This window comes from Anomaloglossus baeobatrachus, chromosome 5, assembly GCF_048569485.1.
Source record: "Anomaloglossus baeobatrachus isolate aAnoBae1 chromosome 5, aAnoBae1.hap1, whole genome shotgun sequence".
In the NCBI taxonomy this organism is placed as follows: Eukaryota; Metazoa; Chordata; class Amphibia; order Anura; family Aromobatidae; genus Anomaloglossus; species Anomaloglossus baeobatrachus.
In genome coordinates, this window is record NC_134357.1 from 100,056,125 (window position 1) to 100,071,254 (window position 15,130).

At 41.4% G+C, this 15,130-nt stretch overlaps 1 protein-coding gene across 4 annotated transcripts in view; it reads right to left on the reverse strand.

Moving 5' to 3' along the window:
* Nucleotides 1-15,130, reverse strand: part of PRKG1 (protein kinase cGMP-dependent 1) — a 1,599,245-nt gene that overhangs the window by 83,758 nt on the left and 1,500,357 nt on the right. For all 4 annotated transcript variants that reach the window (XM_075348723.1, XM_075348724.1, XM_075348721.1 and 1 more), the window contains exon 9: nt 8,679-8,753. In XM_075348723.1, coding sequence (XP_075204838.1) covers nt 8,679-8,753 — 75 coding nt within the window. The remainder of the gene's footprint in view (nt 1-8,678; nt 8,754-15,130) is intronic.

Consider the following 15,130-nt stretch of genomic DNA (forward strand, 5'->3'; position numbering starts at 1 on the left):
CTATCTTCATAATTGTGCTGGGGACGCAGGACGCATGCGTTTACGCTGCAGTACAATACGCAGCGTAAATGCATGAAATTACGCAGCGTGCGCACACAGCCTATATGTGGCTATATTGTTGTAAAAATGAATAAATAAATTAAAAAAATTGGAGTAGGGTCCTCCCATATTATGATACCCAGCACTGATAAAGCATACAGCTACAGGCTGCAGTCCCCAGCCATGTGCTTACCTTGGCTGTGTATCAAAATATAAGGGACTGCAAGCGCCTTTTTTGTATTATTTCAATAAATAATTTTAAAAAAGACCCCCTCAATTTTGATACCCAGCCATGATAAAACTGACAGTTGGGGGCTGGCATTCTCAGGCTGGGGAGGCCCATGGTTGTTGGCCCCCCCCAGCCTAAAAATAGCAGCATTCAGCCACCCAGAATTGTCGCATCTATTAGATGTGACCATCCCGAGATATTACTTGGCTCATCTCGATTGCCCTTTTGCGGTGGCAATCGGGATAATAAGGTTTTATTGACAGCTCACAGCTGCCACTAATCCCTAGATTAGTAATGGGAGGCATCTATGAGTCCCCCCCAATACTAATCTATAAGATCTATAAGTGAAAAGAAATAAACACAAACACCGAAAAAATCCTTTATTTGAAATAAGATACAAAAATAACCACCTTCTCTCACCCCTTTATTAACCGCAAACATCCAGGTCCAACGTAATCCAAATAAGGTCCTACAATGCTTACAGCTGTGCTACATACTGAAGTGACAGACCACGGGCATAAAATATGTCTACATGCTGTGGGCTTCAAGCAGAGAATGACTGGCCTGCAGCGATGATTGGTGATATCATTCAGTTTATTGGCAAAGCTGGAGGTTCCAACAGTACCCCACCTGTGCCCGAAGGTAACCTGACCTCAGGTAACCTCATTAAACTCACCTCAGGTGAGGTCACTGAGTTCACTACACAGACCTGCATCTCCTGGCAAAAATTTCTGTGTGGGTATCATAATATTGGGGGACCCTAAGCCATTTTTTTATCTATTCATTTTTACGCCAATATACATACACAGACAGCGCGTACGATTGCTAGCAGTCAGACACGCTGTCACACAGGGTGGGGGTATGGTCTGACTGCAACCAATCAGAAATGCCGGGACTGCTGATGAGCAGCAGGGAAAGCAATATATTTGCATGAGGGTAATGAGCGGCTCCAGCAGTAGCGTTATAGCCGTGGAGAGACTGGGTATAATGCACTTGCTCTAATCTCCTTATCCTTTCTACCACCATTATAAAGTGCATGACTGAGGTCCTTATAGACTTATATGGGGACCAGTGTATGCACATATCTGGGATTAATTCCAGGCCTGGACCGGGTTTTTTTTATAAACTTGGTTGGACCTGCCAATTTCAGGTATCTGTGGGGCTGCCCATCACTGGCTATATATAAATCAATTTTTCAAAATCAAATTCAATACAAATTACCTAAAAAATTTGGATTTGGCTGAATCCAACATTTTGGAACTCAGTTTGCACAAATCCAGTTATATGGTGGCCGGATGACATTATGCTGCTATTCTTTAAGGGGTAGAAAGGGGTTAATACAATGAAGCACATTATATTCGCATGCGGATTTGCTGCGGATTAGCCGCGAATTTGCCGCGATTTTCCCGCAGGTTGTTCCCTGCGGATTTTGCAGGCTGTACTGCCGAAATCCGCAGGGTACCTGCGGAAAAGAATTGACATGCTCATTTTCTCAAGAAATTTTCTCAAGAAATTCTTCTCAAGGAAATTTCTTGAGAAAAATCCGCAGCGTGCGCACAGCTTTTTTTTTCACATAGGATTTGCTGGGAAATGTCTGCACAAAGATCGCAGACATTTCTCAAGAAATTTCTGCAGCAAATCCGCGGGTAAATCCGCGGGTAAAACGCACTAGTGCGCACATAGCCTAAGGAAGAAACACAGACCGGAGCACGGGTCTGGGGATATGACTCAGGGGTGTAGGGACTGGAGAGGGCCTAGGACAGGTGAGTATAATGTACTTCATTTTTTACTTATTAACCCCTTCCTTCCCCTACTTTTATTATGTTTTGGACTCTGGAGAGACCTCAGAGCTTAATAACCGACAATAGGATCCAAATCAAATCTACCGGCCAAATCGAGTGAATCAGCCTGAAACGAATTTCTGGAGATTTGCTCAACTCTCATCCTGACAGAAACACTTCCTAATGTTCGCAGTATTCAGAGTTATACATTAAGTAAAGCATCAAAATGGGCCACAACCTCTGATACGCCACTCGCACACGACCCACAGAACAATATTTGATGTTTCTGAGTTCCATATTTCTTCAAATACTGTTTCATTCCATTTCAGTCACTACTGACACTCTAATTAAAGCATCTTTTACAGATCACTTTCCAATTATGATTTTCCCTAAGTGCTGATGAGCCTGGCGGGGCGTAGGCATCTACACAGCACAATTACAACTAAGTGGATTCAGCACTTAGGATGAAAACTAAGAGAGCAGAATAAGTGATATAGTGAGATAACATAATACAAAGTGCGCGGAAAGTTAATTCAAAGACACTGCAATTTTCTTCAACAATAGAAAATAATTCTTTAATTTAAGGAACTTGTTATAGAGACAGAGCCCATATATTCCCAATCCCTAACATATGCAATATCGGTCTCTGGGACATATCACAGAAGACGTGTTCTACTGAGGACGACCGCTACTTGGGATTTACACGAGAAATCTAATATCAGAGGTTGTAACGGAAGGGACTGCTCCACAGGTCCAGGGGGGAGGAGCAAGGGACATAGCACCCACTTTAGCTCCCCACCATGACTTTGACCGTGGACTCATGACTTCTTTAAAACAGGTCACTTTTATTACAGAATATTCTAATGGAGGTACAATCTTTTTAAAGGGAACCTGTCAGGTGAAATATGCACCTAGAATCACGAGCAGTTTTGGGTGAATATTGCTAATCCCTGCCTAACTGTTCCTGTATCTAGTAGCATAGATAAAGACATCTTCAGAAAAGTATTTCTAAAGATCTTTTATCGTATGCTTATGAGCGAGGGGACTAGTCCCAAGGGCGTTGCTTCCATTGCTAGTCGCCCCCATTAGCATGTTAGTATGCCTCTGTGGGTGTGCTAACATGCTAATGAATGCGCAGTGTCACAGGATGATCTCACTCATCTCCCCGCCGCCATCGATTTCAGCTCAATGCGCATGACCCCTGAGTTCCGGTCATGCGCACTATGAAGCCGGGGGTACGCGTCCTGGCTTCAAACTGAAGTAGTGCGCATGACATAAACTCCAGGGTCATGCGCACCGAGCCGAAATCCAGCTTTGGACGCGATGGCGGCGGAGAGGTGAGTGTGACGCTACACATTCATCAGCATGTTAGCAAACACACAGGGGCATACTAACATGCTAATGGGGGCGATTAGCCAGGGGAACTAATGCCCAGGGGGCTAGTCCCCTCGCTCATTAGCATACGATTTAAGATCTTTAGAAATACTTTTTCTATATATCTCTTTATCTATGCTAGTGTATACAGGGACAGTTAGGCAGGAATTAGCAATATGCACCCAGAACTGCTCGTGGTTCTGGGTGCATATTGGACCTTACAGGTTCCCTTTAATATAGGAATGGTTAGACGATTGCTTCCCAAGCTCCAGTTTTCCAGTCCATCAACAGATCATGGTTTTAGGATTTCCTTAGCATTGGACAGGTGTGTTTATGCAATACTTAATGGGAACCTGTCAGGTGCAATATGCACCCAGAACCACAAGCAGTATCTCTGCGGATTCCACACCACTAATCAAATCTAAATAAAGACTCACTTTCTAAGCTTAGGGGTACTTTTCACGTTGCGACATCGCTACTGCGATATTGTCGGGGGTTAAATCGAAAGTGACGCACATCCGGCGTCGGTAACGACATCGCAACGTGTAAAGCCTAGATGCGCCGATAAACGATCGCAAAAGCATCGGAAATCGATGATCTGTGTAGTGTCGGACATTTTCATATTGCTGGTAGAAGTCCTCCTTATACCTCTACACATTTTGTTTATTGATGAACAATGATATTTTAATTCATATATGTATGTCTTTTTGAATCTCAATAAAGATTGTTATATTTTATGGAAACAGTACTCCTATGTGTGTGGTTCATACACATTTTTTCAAATTTTCATATTGTCGCACCAATAGGAGATACGATGTTGTTCCTCGTTCCTGCGGAAGCACACATCGCTGTGTGTGAAGCCGCAGGACCAACGAACATCTCCTTACCTGCCTCCACCGGCTATGTGGAAGGAAGGAGGTGGGCGGGATGTTTACGTCCCGCTCATCTCCGCCCCTCCACTTCTATTGGACGGCTGCCGTGTGACGTCGTTGTGACGCCGCACGACACGCCCCCTTAGGAAGGAGGCGGGTTGCTGGCCAGATCGACGTTGCAGGGCAGGTAAGTGCGTGTGAAGCTGCTGTAGCAATAATGTTCACTACGGCAGCTATCACAAGATATCGCATGTGTGACGGGGGCGGGTATTATCGCGCTCGGCATCGCTAGCATCGGCTAGCGATGTCGCAGTGTGCAAAGTACCCCTTAGAGTTTGTTTACTTAAATGTCCTTTTATTATACCATGCCTCTGCCCTATTTGTGTATATAGTTGTGTTTCTTCAGATATTTTATTATACCCTGCCTGATGAAGAGACCCAAGAAGTCTTGAAACCTTGCTCTGTAACATCATTTATTTTATTTTAGTTATCACAACTACAAGATTAAAATTTTGTTTTTTCTGACTGAGAGCAATCAATCATTTTTCAACTGACTAACACGGTACCAAAACTTTTTTCTTTTAACTAGTAAGGTCATTGTAATGGGGTTACTCATATGCTTGCTCTTTGAGATAGCACACATGAATGATTTCATTTGACAGTCCAATCAGTTTAGGAAATCACACATAAGCTTTTTTTTGGTTTCACAGAGCATAACATGATTTTCAGTCCGTTTCCCATGTCGTACACCCGCACAGGTTCAGATACAACTTCTCCTTAGAAGTATCCCAGTGGAGGTATCTCAGCCTCCACTCACTGACCCCAGTCAGACAAAGCAAACCCTCTATTTCCTTCAGTGGATCCCTTTGAGAGGCATCACAACTTCTATACACCGTCCTGATCAGGACAAGCTAAGCTCTCTCAGAGGATTCTTCCCTGGAGATAACACAGTCTTCCCACACTAACCATGTGTCAAACAAACACACACCATTTTAACAATATGAGACACACCCATGGGCACGGATATGTGGATAGCCAGACCTGCCAGCCTCTCCAGCTGTTCCTGGAATGCCCTAGTAAGCCTCGTGGCACTACACATATAAGAGCTCACATCCAGGTTTACACCACCTTCATGATACCCTCCACCATATTACATCATGTAAGTCTATAGTCATTATTGTCACACATAAATAGGATATTTAGTATGAAATTAACAGACTGTTTACTTTGTCAATAATCTATGCAAAAGTCACACAAACAAGGAGCTGAGGCATTTTAGTGAAATGCAAAACATGAAACAGGACTTTTTAACTACCATGTACTATTTACAATAATGGTGTCTTCTTACAGCATGTGCCAGAGGGGTATTTCTTGTACATTTATTGTACACTTTCTTTCCAATTTTTGATCCATATATTCAACTGAATGGAAGAGCTGCATATTTGCAGCCAAATCTTCATTCAGATACCAGTTCTGGGGATAGATTGTGTATCAATTTTTTTTAATTATACTTTGAAGATATGTCATACATGGCCAAAATGAGAATACCCCTAGAGTTGATGCAAATCGATGAGAAATACTGTAGTTGGCGTATTGGACACATTGGTAATCTGTGGTCGCTGGATGGGAGCCCTGAGGATCTTCCTCCTACTTGCAGCTTTGGTGGCTCTTCTTTTATTACATGTGGGTTATGCCACAACGATAATGTTGCGCCAGTCAGATTAATCAAAAGAATTAGACAGATGCTATGAGGTCGAAGAGTTTCTCAGGGCTTCCGTTCAGTGGCCACAGATTACCGACGTAGCTGATAGACTGAGTCCTGCAAACTGATTTGCACCAACTCTACTCTTCAGGGCTACATTCCCTAAGAATATTCCAGTTGCCCCGTCTGATGATGCAGACCCACTGACTTGAATTAAACCCCCCTTACACTACTGATTGCTATGATGCCATGTGTATTGTAGATACACTTTATAATATTAATATTTTTTTCAGTTTCTTTTTACATTGTAAATCTCCTACATACCATATTTCCCTAAAAAAAAGACCTACCCCGAAAATAAGCACTAGCAGGATTTTTGGGGCTTTTTGGAGTATGCTTAAAATATAAGCCCTGCTTCAAAAATAAGCCCTAGTTGTGGTTCATTTTTTGTTTGCCGTAGTAATAGTATTTAAATTTGCGTGCTAGCTGTTAATTGCAAATAATTATTCACCCTTTGCACAGCTAATAATCCTGACCACCATTCTGGGACGGCGTTACTAATTGGGTGCAATCAGATTGCAGTATTGCTCATCCAATGTTCCTATTATATCTGCTACTTTTGCCAAAAGGGAGGACCTTCCAGTCTACTTCAAGTGTTGTCAACTCTCTTGGATGCTGCTAAAATATCCCTCCCACTAAGATATACTTTTGGAAGTTTTCTTGTGAATAACGCCAGGATGCTCCATCACCAAATAGAGCCTTGCTGTCTAATTACACACTAAGTGGGCAGGAAATGGGGTGGCCAGTGGGAGTGGAAGTGGGCTAAATGTGTGTGCGACAACCTAGTCACATGAGGTGATATCACTAAGGTCTTGAAGCAGTGTAATCATCAGGATATAAATGCTGGGGCATATAGGAGAATGGAAAACCTGTAAAATTGCCCAGTTTGCTCTCCCTTCCCCCTAATGCCAGTCCTGTATATCAGCCAATATCCTGTTCAGTTCTGTTAGACTCCTGTAAGAGACGTTTGATTACATCATGTCACATGACTGTGAAGTCATCAAAGGTCCTTAAACAATCTTCGGGCTTATTTTTTCAGTAGGGCTTATATTTCAAGCACACTCCAAAAATCCTGTAAAATCATGCTAGGGCTTATTTTTGGACTAGGTATTATTTTCGGGGAAACACGATAGTAATTAATCCCTGTTTGCAAAAGATCCAACTATGTTTTTGTCTCTATAATATTTGACTATGAAAAGACTCAAGCTTGACTTTTCTTATTCAAATGGTATTAAAGAAACAGTCATACTTAGAGTTTAAAGTGATATAAGCAAATAAAAGTTATACTTTTTATAATGAAACATTCTACAATTTCCAGATTTAATTCTTCATGATTTTTCAAGATCTCTGCTTTTGTTCACTAGTATGGTTTAAATTCACTATTTGCTGTCGTAATGTTTTTTTGTTCTTTTCATTTTTGCAAAAATTCATAATTTTGCTGTAGACTTGCACAATTATGTTCCAAATGTTGCAGGTTCTACCAAAATTGCAGTAAGAAAAAAAATAGAATGTAACCGCAACATGTGAATGCAGCCTAAAAAAAGGAACATTCTTCGTTAAAGGGAACCTGTTATCAGATTTGGCCCCTATAAGCTGCAGCCATCACCACTGAGCCCTTATATACAGCATTCCAAAATACTGTATATAGGAACCCAGGCCATTCTGCATAACGTAAAAAAAACCTTACATAATACTCACCTAGGGGGCGGTCCGGTCTAATGGGTGTTGCTGCTCTCCAGTCTGGCGCCTCCTCTCTGCTGCCATTGTGGTCCTCCTTTTTCTGAGTCTCGTGTGCATCACGCCTCCTACGTCATTCACACAGGCCGGGATTGCTGTCCTGTATGGGAACTTCTCTCTGCTCTGCTCAGGGCAGATCAATGTATTGTACTGCTCATGCGCGGGCGGTCTTTCACCTTTCCTCTCGCCTGCACATTACAGGACTTTGATCTGCCCTCAGCAATGCAGATCAAAGTGCACTTGCGCTGGACTGCAATGTCAGCCTGTGTGGATGATGTAGGACTTGTCACCCACACTGGGCTGGGTAGAAGAAGGACGGCGAGAGGAGGCACTGGATCGAAGAGCAGCTGCACCCCTCGGACTGGACCGCCCCCTAGCTGAGAATTATAAAGGTGGTTTTTACATTATATAGCGCGGCCTAGGTTCTTATATACAGCATTCTGGAATACTGTATATGAGAGCTCACTGGTGGTGGCCGCAGCTTAAAGGGTCCAAATCTAATGACAGGTTCCCTTTAAGAAAAAAATCTGTTCTGTAAAGAGTCGTGCATTGGTGTATCCATCATATCATCAGGGTGTGTGATGGATACACATGAATAGCTGCAAGCAGAGATCTTGGAAAATATGAAAGATTGATACTGAAAGAATAATACAAAGCAGTTACTTTAACATTGTGTTTTAAATGAGGAAGGTTTACTTGTACAAACCACGACGCCCCTGGCTAAAACTCATGCATGCATTTTGAACAGAAGTAAGCTAATGAATTACCAATTTTGGAAGATAGAAAAAGCTCCTGTTCCCAATTACATGCCTCCCTTCCTTGTGCTCCTATTTATAGCTGGAGCATTGGCCTCAATATTACAGCCAACGTCACATATTACTTACTTTGCCTTAGCCTCGGCATCTTCATAAGCCTTGTTAGACACATCATCCAAACCTCCAATCAAATGCTTGAAAGAACTGCAAAAAACACAAAGCATAGTTAGCGAACAGCCCCGAACATAGCCACGTAGAGGCCGGTAACAGCCCATAGACGAGACATTGGCAGAGATTTGCCAAGAGCTTCCGTGTCCTCATGCTTGCCTTTTATCTCAGCATGGATGGCAGACAATGTAATAACATTTCATCCAGTCTTGAATATTTTAGACAATCTCTCTCCAGTCTATTAATGCCGGGGCTAGAGGTCTAGGAAACAAGTAATTTGTCCAAGCAAAACTAACTGCTGAAATGCTGACAAATTCACTTAATTATTCATTTTTCTCATTAGGATCATAAGCTGATGGAAATATTTGCATGTGTATTTATACTACAGCCATTTCCAAATCATTTATCTGCTTCAGGACAGAAAGCGCGAGGCGTACGAGTGTTACATTTTTGTCAGGACAGCTAGAAGTGGCTTATTAGGAGTAATCAGTTAATGGTATGTTTTAGCCGCTAATTCCTTCTGACAAAACGTCATGGTCTGCAGTAAATTATCTAAATCAATGACGGATGTTGCTTTTTCAGTTCTCCAAAGTTATCACTTTTTATACAGTATGCTCGCTTGTAGATGTGAAGTATTGTGTCTGCAGCACAGACAAAAAAAGAGTCCCAGTATATAGTCCCTTATCAGTCCAATAACTCATCAACATGCACAATTCCACCTGCTTTTGGATCTTACCTTTTGGGTCCCTGTGCGGCTGCACCAATGATATGTCCGCCCCTTGTCTACATCCCAATTAAACCTATTTAACGACCCCCAAATTTTTCTATGTTTACCATGGTTTCACTTTACATAGCTGTACCTGTCAGCCAAAAGCTATTCCCTGAACCACTCCATGAACATGCACACTTGTTTTGGCTGAGCGGGAATGTGTTCTTCACAATGACTTTGGACTAAGTTGCTAATCAATCCATAAGAAATCAAATTAAGTACTAATTTACCCCCAAAAATTTGATTCAGGCAAATGTGAAACTTTAAAGATTTTGTTTGCAGGAACCTAGAAAGTTGGTGGTAAACTATCAACCTATTTGCTTGGTTCTTTTGAGGGCTGGGAAGGGGTTAAAATAAGAAAAGACATTATTCTTACCGACCACCTACACTGCCAAAGCTCAATTCTGATCTTTGCTTTTTCAGGTCCTAAAAACAGTAATTGGCTCCACATGGTTAAATTGGAGTGAAGCCAATGACATGCAACACCTACACTACCCAACCCTACTTGTGACTGTGCAGAGACAATTACTGTCCACAGGGCTGTAAGAAACAAAGATCAGAGTGGAGAACCAAGGAGCTCTAGTAGAGGCTGTGTAAGGTCTGAGGACAGGTGAGGATAATGTTTCTTACTATTTTATAACCCCCTCCCTCTCCTCGGTTTCTTATTCTTTGGGGTTTGGAGAGATCTCAACAAACAGCAATCGGGAAACTTTCGAATCATTCAAATAGAATCTACAGGCCGATCTGGCGCATCTTACTCCAGTGAACTTCTGATTAGAACTGGGTAATAAAATACAAGTCTCAATTCCGCCATCAAATTTTTTTCTTTTAAATTCATTAAAGATTCATTGTTCTCTGCTACAAGCATCACTTGTATATAACTCCATAATATGGCATCACCCACAACGCTACATGCTGGGACATAAATTAACTACTGCTCTGTTTGCAGTCTGCTGTTTTTAGTAGTTTTGACGTAGCTAAATTGTACAGATCTTAGATCCAATGAAAGTAATTTTTTTTGTACATATTCCATTTCCTGGTCTCTTGAAGAGTTCCTCCATTCTTACAGGCCTTCTAACTTGTTTTGCTATTGTTGGGGGTCTACGCCTTGCGCCCAAATTCAAAGAGGCCCAGACTGCTACTTCAGCTCCCATAGATGACTCCATCTTTACTAGTGATGGGAGAATAGTATCTATTAGCTGTGTTTGGATAATGCTTGCCAAATACCGAGTTCTATTTCAGTATTTGTTACGACAAGTAAGATGCTCCATTTCTCATTGACTTCCATTAGGTTCATTAATGGTGACGAACACGGATAAGTACTTTGGGATTCGTTACGAATAGTGATGGGTGAATAGTGGCTACTCGGGTTTGGATTGTTCATAAAGAATCCCAAAGTGCTATTCCGGTATTAGTCATAAATAATGAACCTAATGCAAGTCAATGGGGAGCCAGAGTATTTTTCTTGAAGATGTCCCAGAACAATTCTTAAATTCCCCATTGACTTCCATTAGGTTCGTTATTCGTGACGAACACCGGATAAGTACTTTAGGATTCGTTAGGAATAGAGATGAGCAAATAGTAGCTATTCATGTTTGGATTATTCATAACAAATCCCAAAGTAGTATTCCAGTATTCGTTACGAATAACCGAACCTAATGCAAGTCAATGGGGAACCTGAGTTTTTTTTTTGAAGATGTCCCAGAAAAATTCTTGGATTCGCCATTGATTTGTATTAGGTTCGCTATTCATGACGAATACTGGAATGGAATAGTTCTTTGGGATTCGTTACGAATAATCCGAACACAAATAGTTACTTTTCACCCATCACTAATTATGAATAATCTAAGCACAAAAAGTTACTATTCACTCATCACTAATCTTTCCCTTTCTGTGTATTTGATTAAGAACTCTAATTTCTCGCATTGCAAATTCACTGCAATCTGGTGACATGATAACAGTAGCGCAAACGGTCTGCACTTCATGTAATAGCCACTGGGTGGCCACATATAGACACATATAACATATATATCTCCAGACATAGGAATTTTTCATTTCTTTAAAGTTAGTAATTTTGTGCCTCGCATCCCTGGCTATGATAGGCCGAGAGGTAAGTTTAGGCGGCACATACACCACAATGCAGTAAACTGAATAATAATGAGAGCATATTTGGTAGAAGTATCAGTTCATGGATGACCCCTGTGCTGCTGTTCATAAGTATTGATCAGATGATATGTAAAAGTGCAAGTACACTTTAAATATATAAAGCACTTGTTATATATGGGAAACACAATGAAAAACTGATAGATTACATAAAAAGAAAAGACCCATCATACTGAGAATGATTGAAAAGGCTGAATACAAATTGTCTTTTCAATCAAAAATAATAGTTTTGTTAGGAAATGGATGATTTGAACTAAACAACTTCTCGTCCTTTGCTGATTATTACAAATCCACGTGCAAGGTGACATATTGTTCTGATGGTGAAGAACAACCTGGGTTTTTTTTCCTCTTGTGCTAAGCACCTAAGGCCGGGTACACATATCCGGCTTTTAGCCGGTTTGACGGATGCGGCGCACGCCAGTACAGTGTATACAGTAGACTGGCAGCGCAACAAGCGCCGGTCACATGCTGTCATGTGACCAGAGCATGTGACCTAGAAGTTGTGACGCTGCCACTGTACTGTATCATACTGTACTGGCGTATGCCGCATTCGTCAAACCGGCGAAAAGCCGGATATGTGTACCCGGCCTAACTACGGTAAGTCTCTGCATATGTATCAGTAGGCTAGATATATGCCTAAAGTATATCCCATCATGTCGTAAGTTCATAATACTTTGTTTAGGGTTTGGAATTCAATTAAAGGGAACCTGTTAGCACGATTTTGTAAAGAAATGGCTGTAATGGCGCTGCAATACTGATTAACCCCTTTACCACCTGGTGCTTTTCCGTTTTTGTTTTTTCTTCCTCTTCTTGCAAGAGCCATAACTTTTTTTAATTTCCTCTCGACATAGACTTGAGGGCTTGTTTTTTGCAGGATGAATTGTACTTTTGAAGGAAACCATTTATTTTACCAAATAGTTTACTAGAAAACAAGAAAAAAATACAAGTGCAGTGAAATTGCAAACAAAAGTAGAATTCCACAATTGTTTTTTTGGCAGTATGCTTCTCCAGGTCAGTATGAGTATGTAGATATCAAAGATGTATAGTTTTTCTTTTATCTTGGGGGTGAAAAAAAATTAGAAGTTTGTAAAAAAAAAAGAAAATGTTTTTGCTTTTGGTGCCATTTTCCAAGACCCATAACATTTTTATTTTTTAGGATCTAGGGCTGTGTGAAGACTTATTTTTTGTGCCCTAACCTGATGTTTTTAGTGATACCATTTTTGGGTAGATGCAATGTTTTGATCTCCTCTTATTGCATTTTATTATTATGTTGCGGCATCCCAAAAACGTAATTCTGGTGTTTTTAATTTTTTCTTTGTTACGTTGTTTACCTATGGGATTAGTTTATTTTCTATTTTGATAGATTAGTCATTTCTAAAGGCAGCGATACCAAATATGTGTATTTTTTTTTCAATAGGACAAAAGGTGGGTGATTTGAACGTTTTTTGAGGGGGGGTTCATATGTTTAACAACTTTTTTTTCCACAGCAGAAATGATGACTTCCTATGAACGCAGCCTGCATTCACAGGAAATTCATCATGACAGACACAAGGTTCATCAGCTGACCTCTAGCTGTCATAACAATCCATCGGTGCTCCATGATCACGTCATGGGTCCATCAATGGGAGTGGGGAAATACGTGCTCCCCGCCGATGTGTGTTAAATCAATTTGTGAGAGAATGACAGTGGGATTTAACTGGTTAATAGCAGCGGGTGGATCTCCGGTCTACCTGCGGCTGTTAGAGGCACATGTCGGCTGACCAGATAAGCCAACATGTGCAGGGAAAGATGTGGGCTCGGCGTTTGAGCCGTCATCAAAGGCAGGGACAAGATATTTGACGTCCTGGTACTTCCAAGTTCGTGAAGGGGTTAAAGCATAACCTTCGTTCACATTTTTATTTAATAAATCAATAGTACACATGAAAATAAGCAACTTTGTCATGTATCTTATCAGACAAATTTGCTTCTTTCTCTGCCAGAATTGATCAGTCATTATCAAAATTCTCAATACTGAGTTAAATCTGTATTCAGTGAAGACTTTCCCATTACTGAGATAGGAGATGGCAGTTGTTACTGATGAGATTCTATGTAAATAGAAGAGCAAGGAGGAGGGAGGACGGTTACACATTAAATTGATAGCTTTGGGGAAGAAATCTGCTTTGTTGTTCATCTTTAATCACCATTTTAAGTTTCAATCGAGAGAAAAAATGAAAATTTCAAATTTTTAGGAGCAAATCAGCAACAATGCAGTGACCTGACAAGAATCTGCATAAATACTCATTTGCTATATAGTTGCAAGTCAAAATTATTTCTGAGATAGCCAGAATGATTGTCTATAAAATGAAGGTCATCTCACTTTCAAAGCTGTAGTGGATGGTGAGATATGGAGCTTAAAATTCCAAAGTTCAAAACATTGTTACCCTTTTGCTCATCAGTGTATATTATACTCACCATTCACATGTATTCATTGCTGGCTATATTCCTAAATACATGGATGTTTGGAGTCCCAGCTATTTAGTTAAGGATGATCTTTCTGAATAATCACTTTTCCCTGCAGTTTGTTTGTGTGTTTTTCTTCCTAGTATTCCTTCCTTTCTTTTACATTTGAGATTTCAGTGGTTTCCACGTATTCCATAAGTCTTTTGACTTTCCTACATGGTTGTGTTTACAGGTTTTTAGCGCTGATTCTCACCCCCTGTGTGCACTTCCTTTATGTTAATTGTTGTTTAGTGTAACATTTTATTTATAGTTAAGGGTGCAGTTAAGGTCACTCAGGGTCATCCAACATTGAGTGGTAACGCCATTTTATAATCGTAAGATGCCAAAGTCCGTGGTCAGACAGGGACAAATCAGTATCAGTTTTAGGCATTCTTCTAGTCTGACTAGGGACCTGTTCAATCCAGATATTACATCTCTCTTAGTTTGTTTATCCCTGTGTGAGTGGTAGAGCTTAGTTGTAGGGCCGGGGCCACACGGGCCACTAGTGCGATGCTCGCATGACACTCGGCTTGCGCTGGCAGCACAGCAGGAGCCGAGTGTCATGCTTATATCCCTGCGACTGAGGTCCGACTGTGCGAGCGGACCTCAGCTGCGGGGAGTGGGCCGGCGCTGAGGAGGGGAGGGAGAGATTTATCTCCCTCCTCTCCTTTGTTGCTGGCTATTGCAATTCTTGCTCTGCACGTGCGGTACACCGGTGTACCGCGAGTGCAGTGCGATTTTTCTATCGCCCCATTCACTTGAATGGGTGCGAGACAAAGAGTCTTGCATTACAATCGCAGTATGCTGCTGTGCCGCAGACCATGACCAGTGACGGTCGGCCATGACAGCCGATGAACTGCTCAGACCCGGATCCACAGTGGCTCGAGGGGTCTCCGGATTCGAGGCGGGATCGTGCGGCTACCTCGGAATAAAAAGGGGGAATGTTTCGGTTGGTGAATGGGATATTGTTAGTGACGCCACCCACGGTGTGTGGTAACGTGAG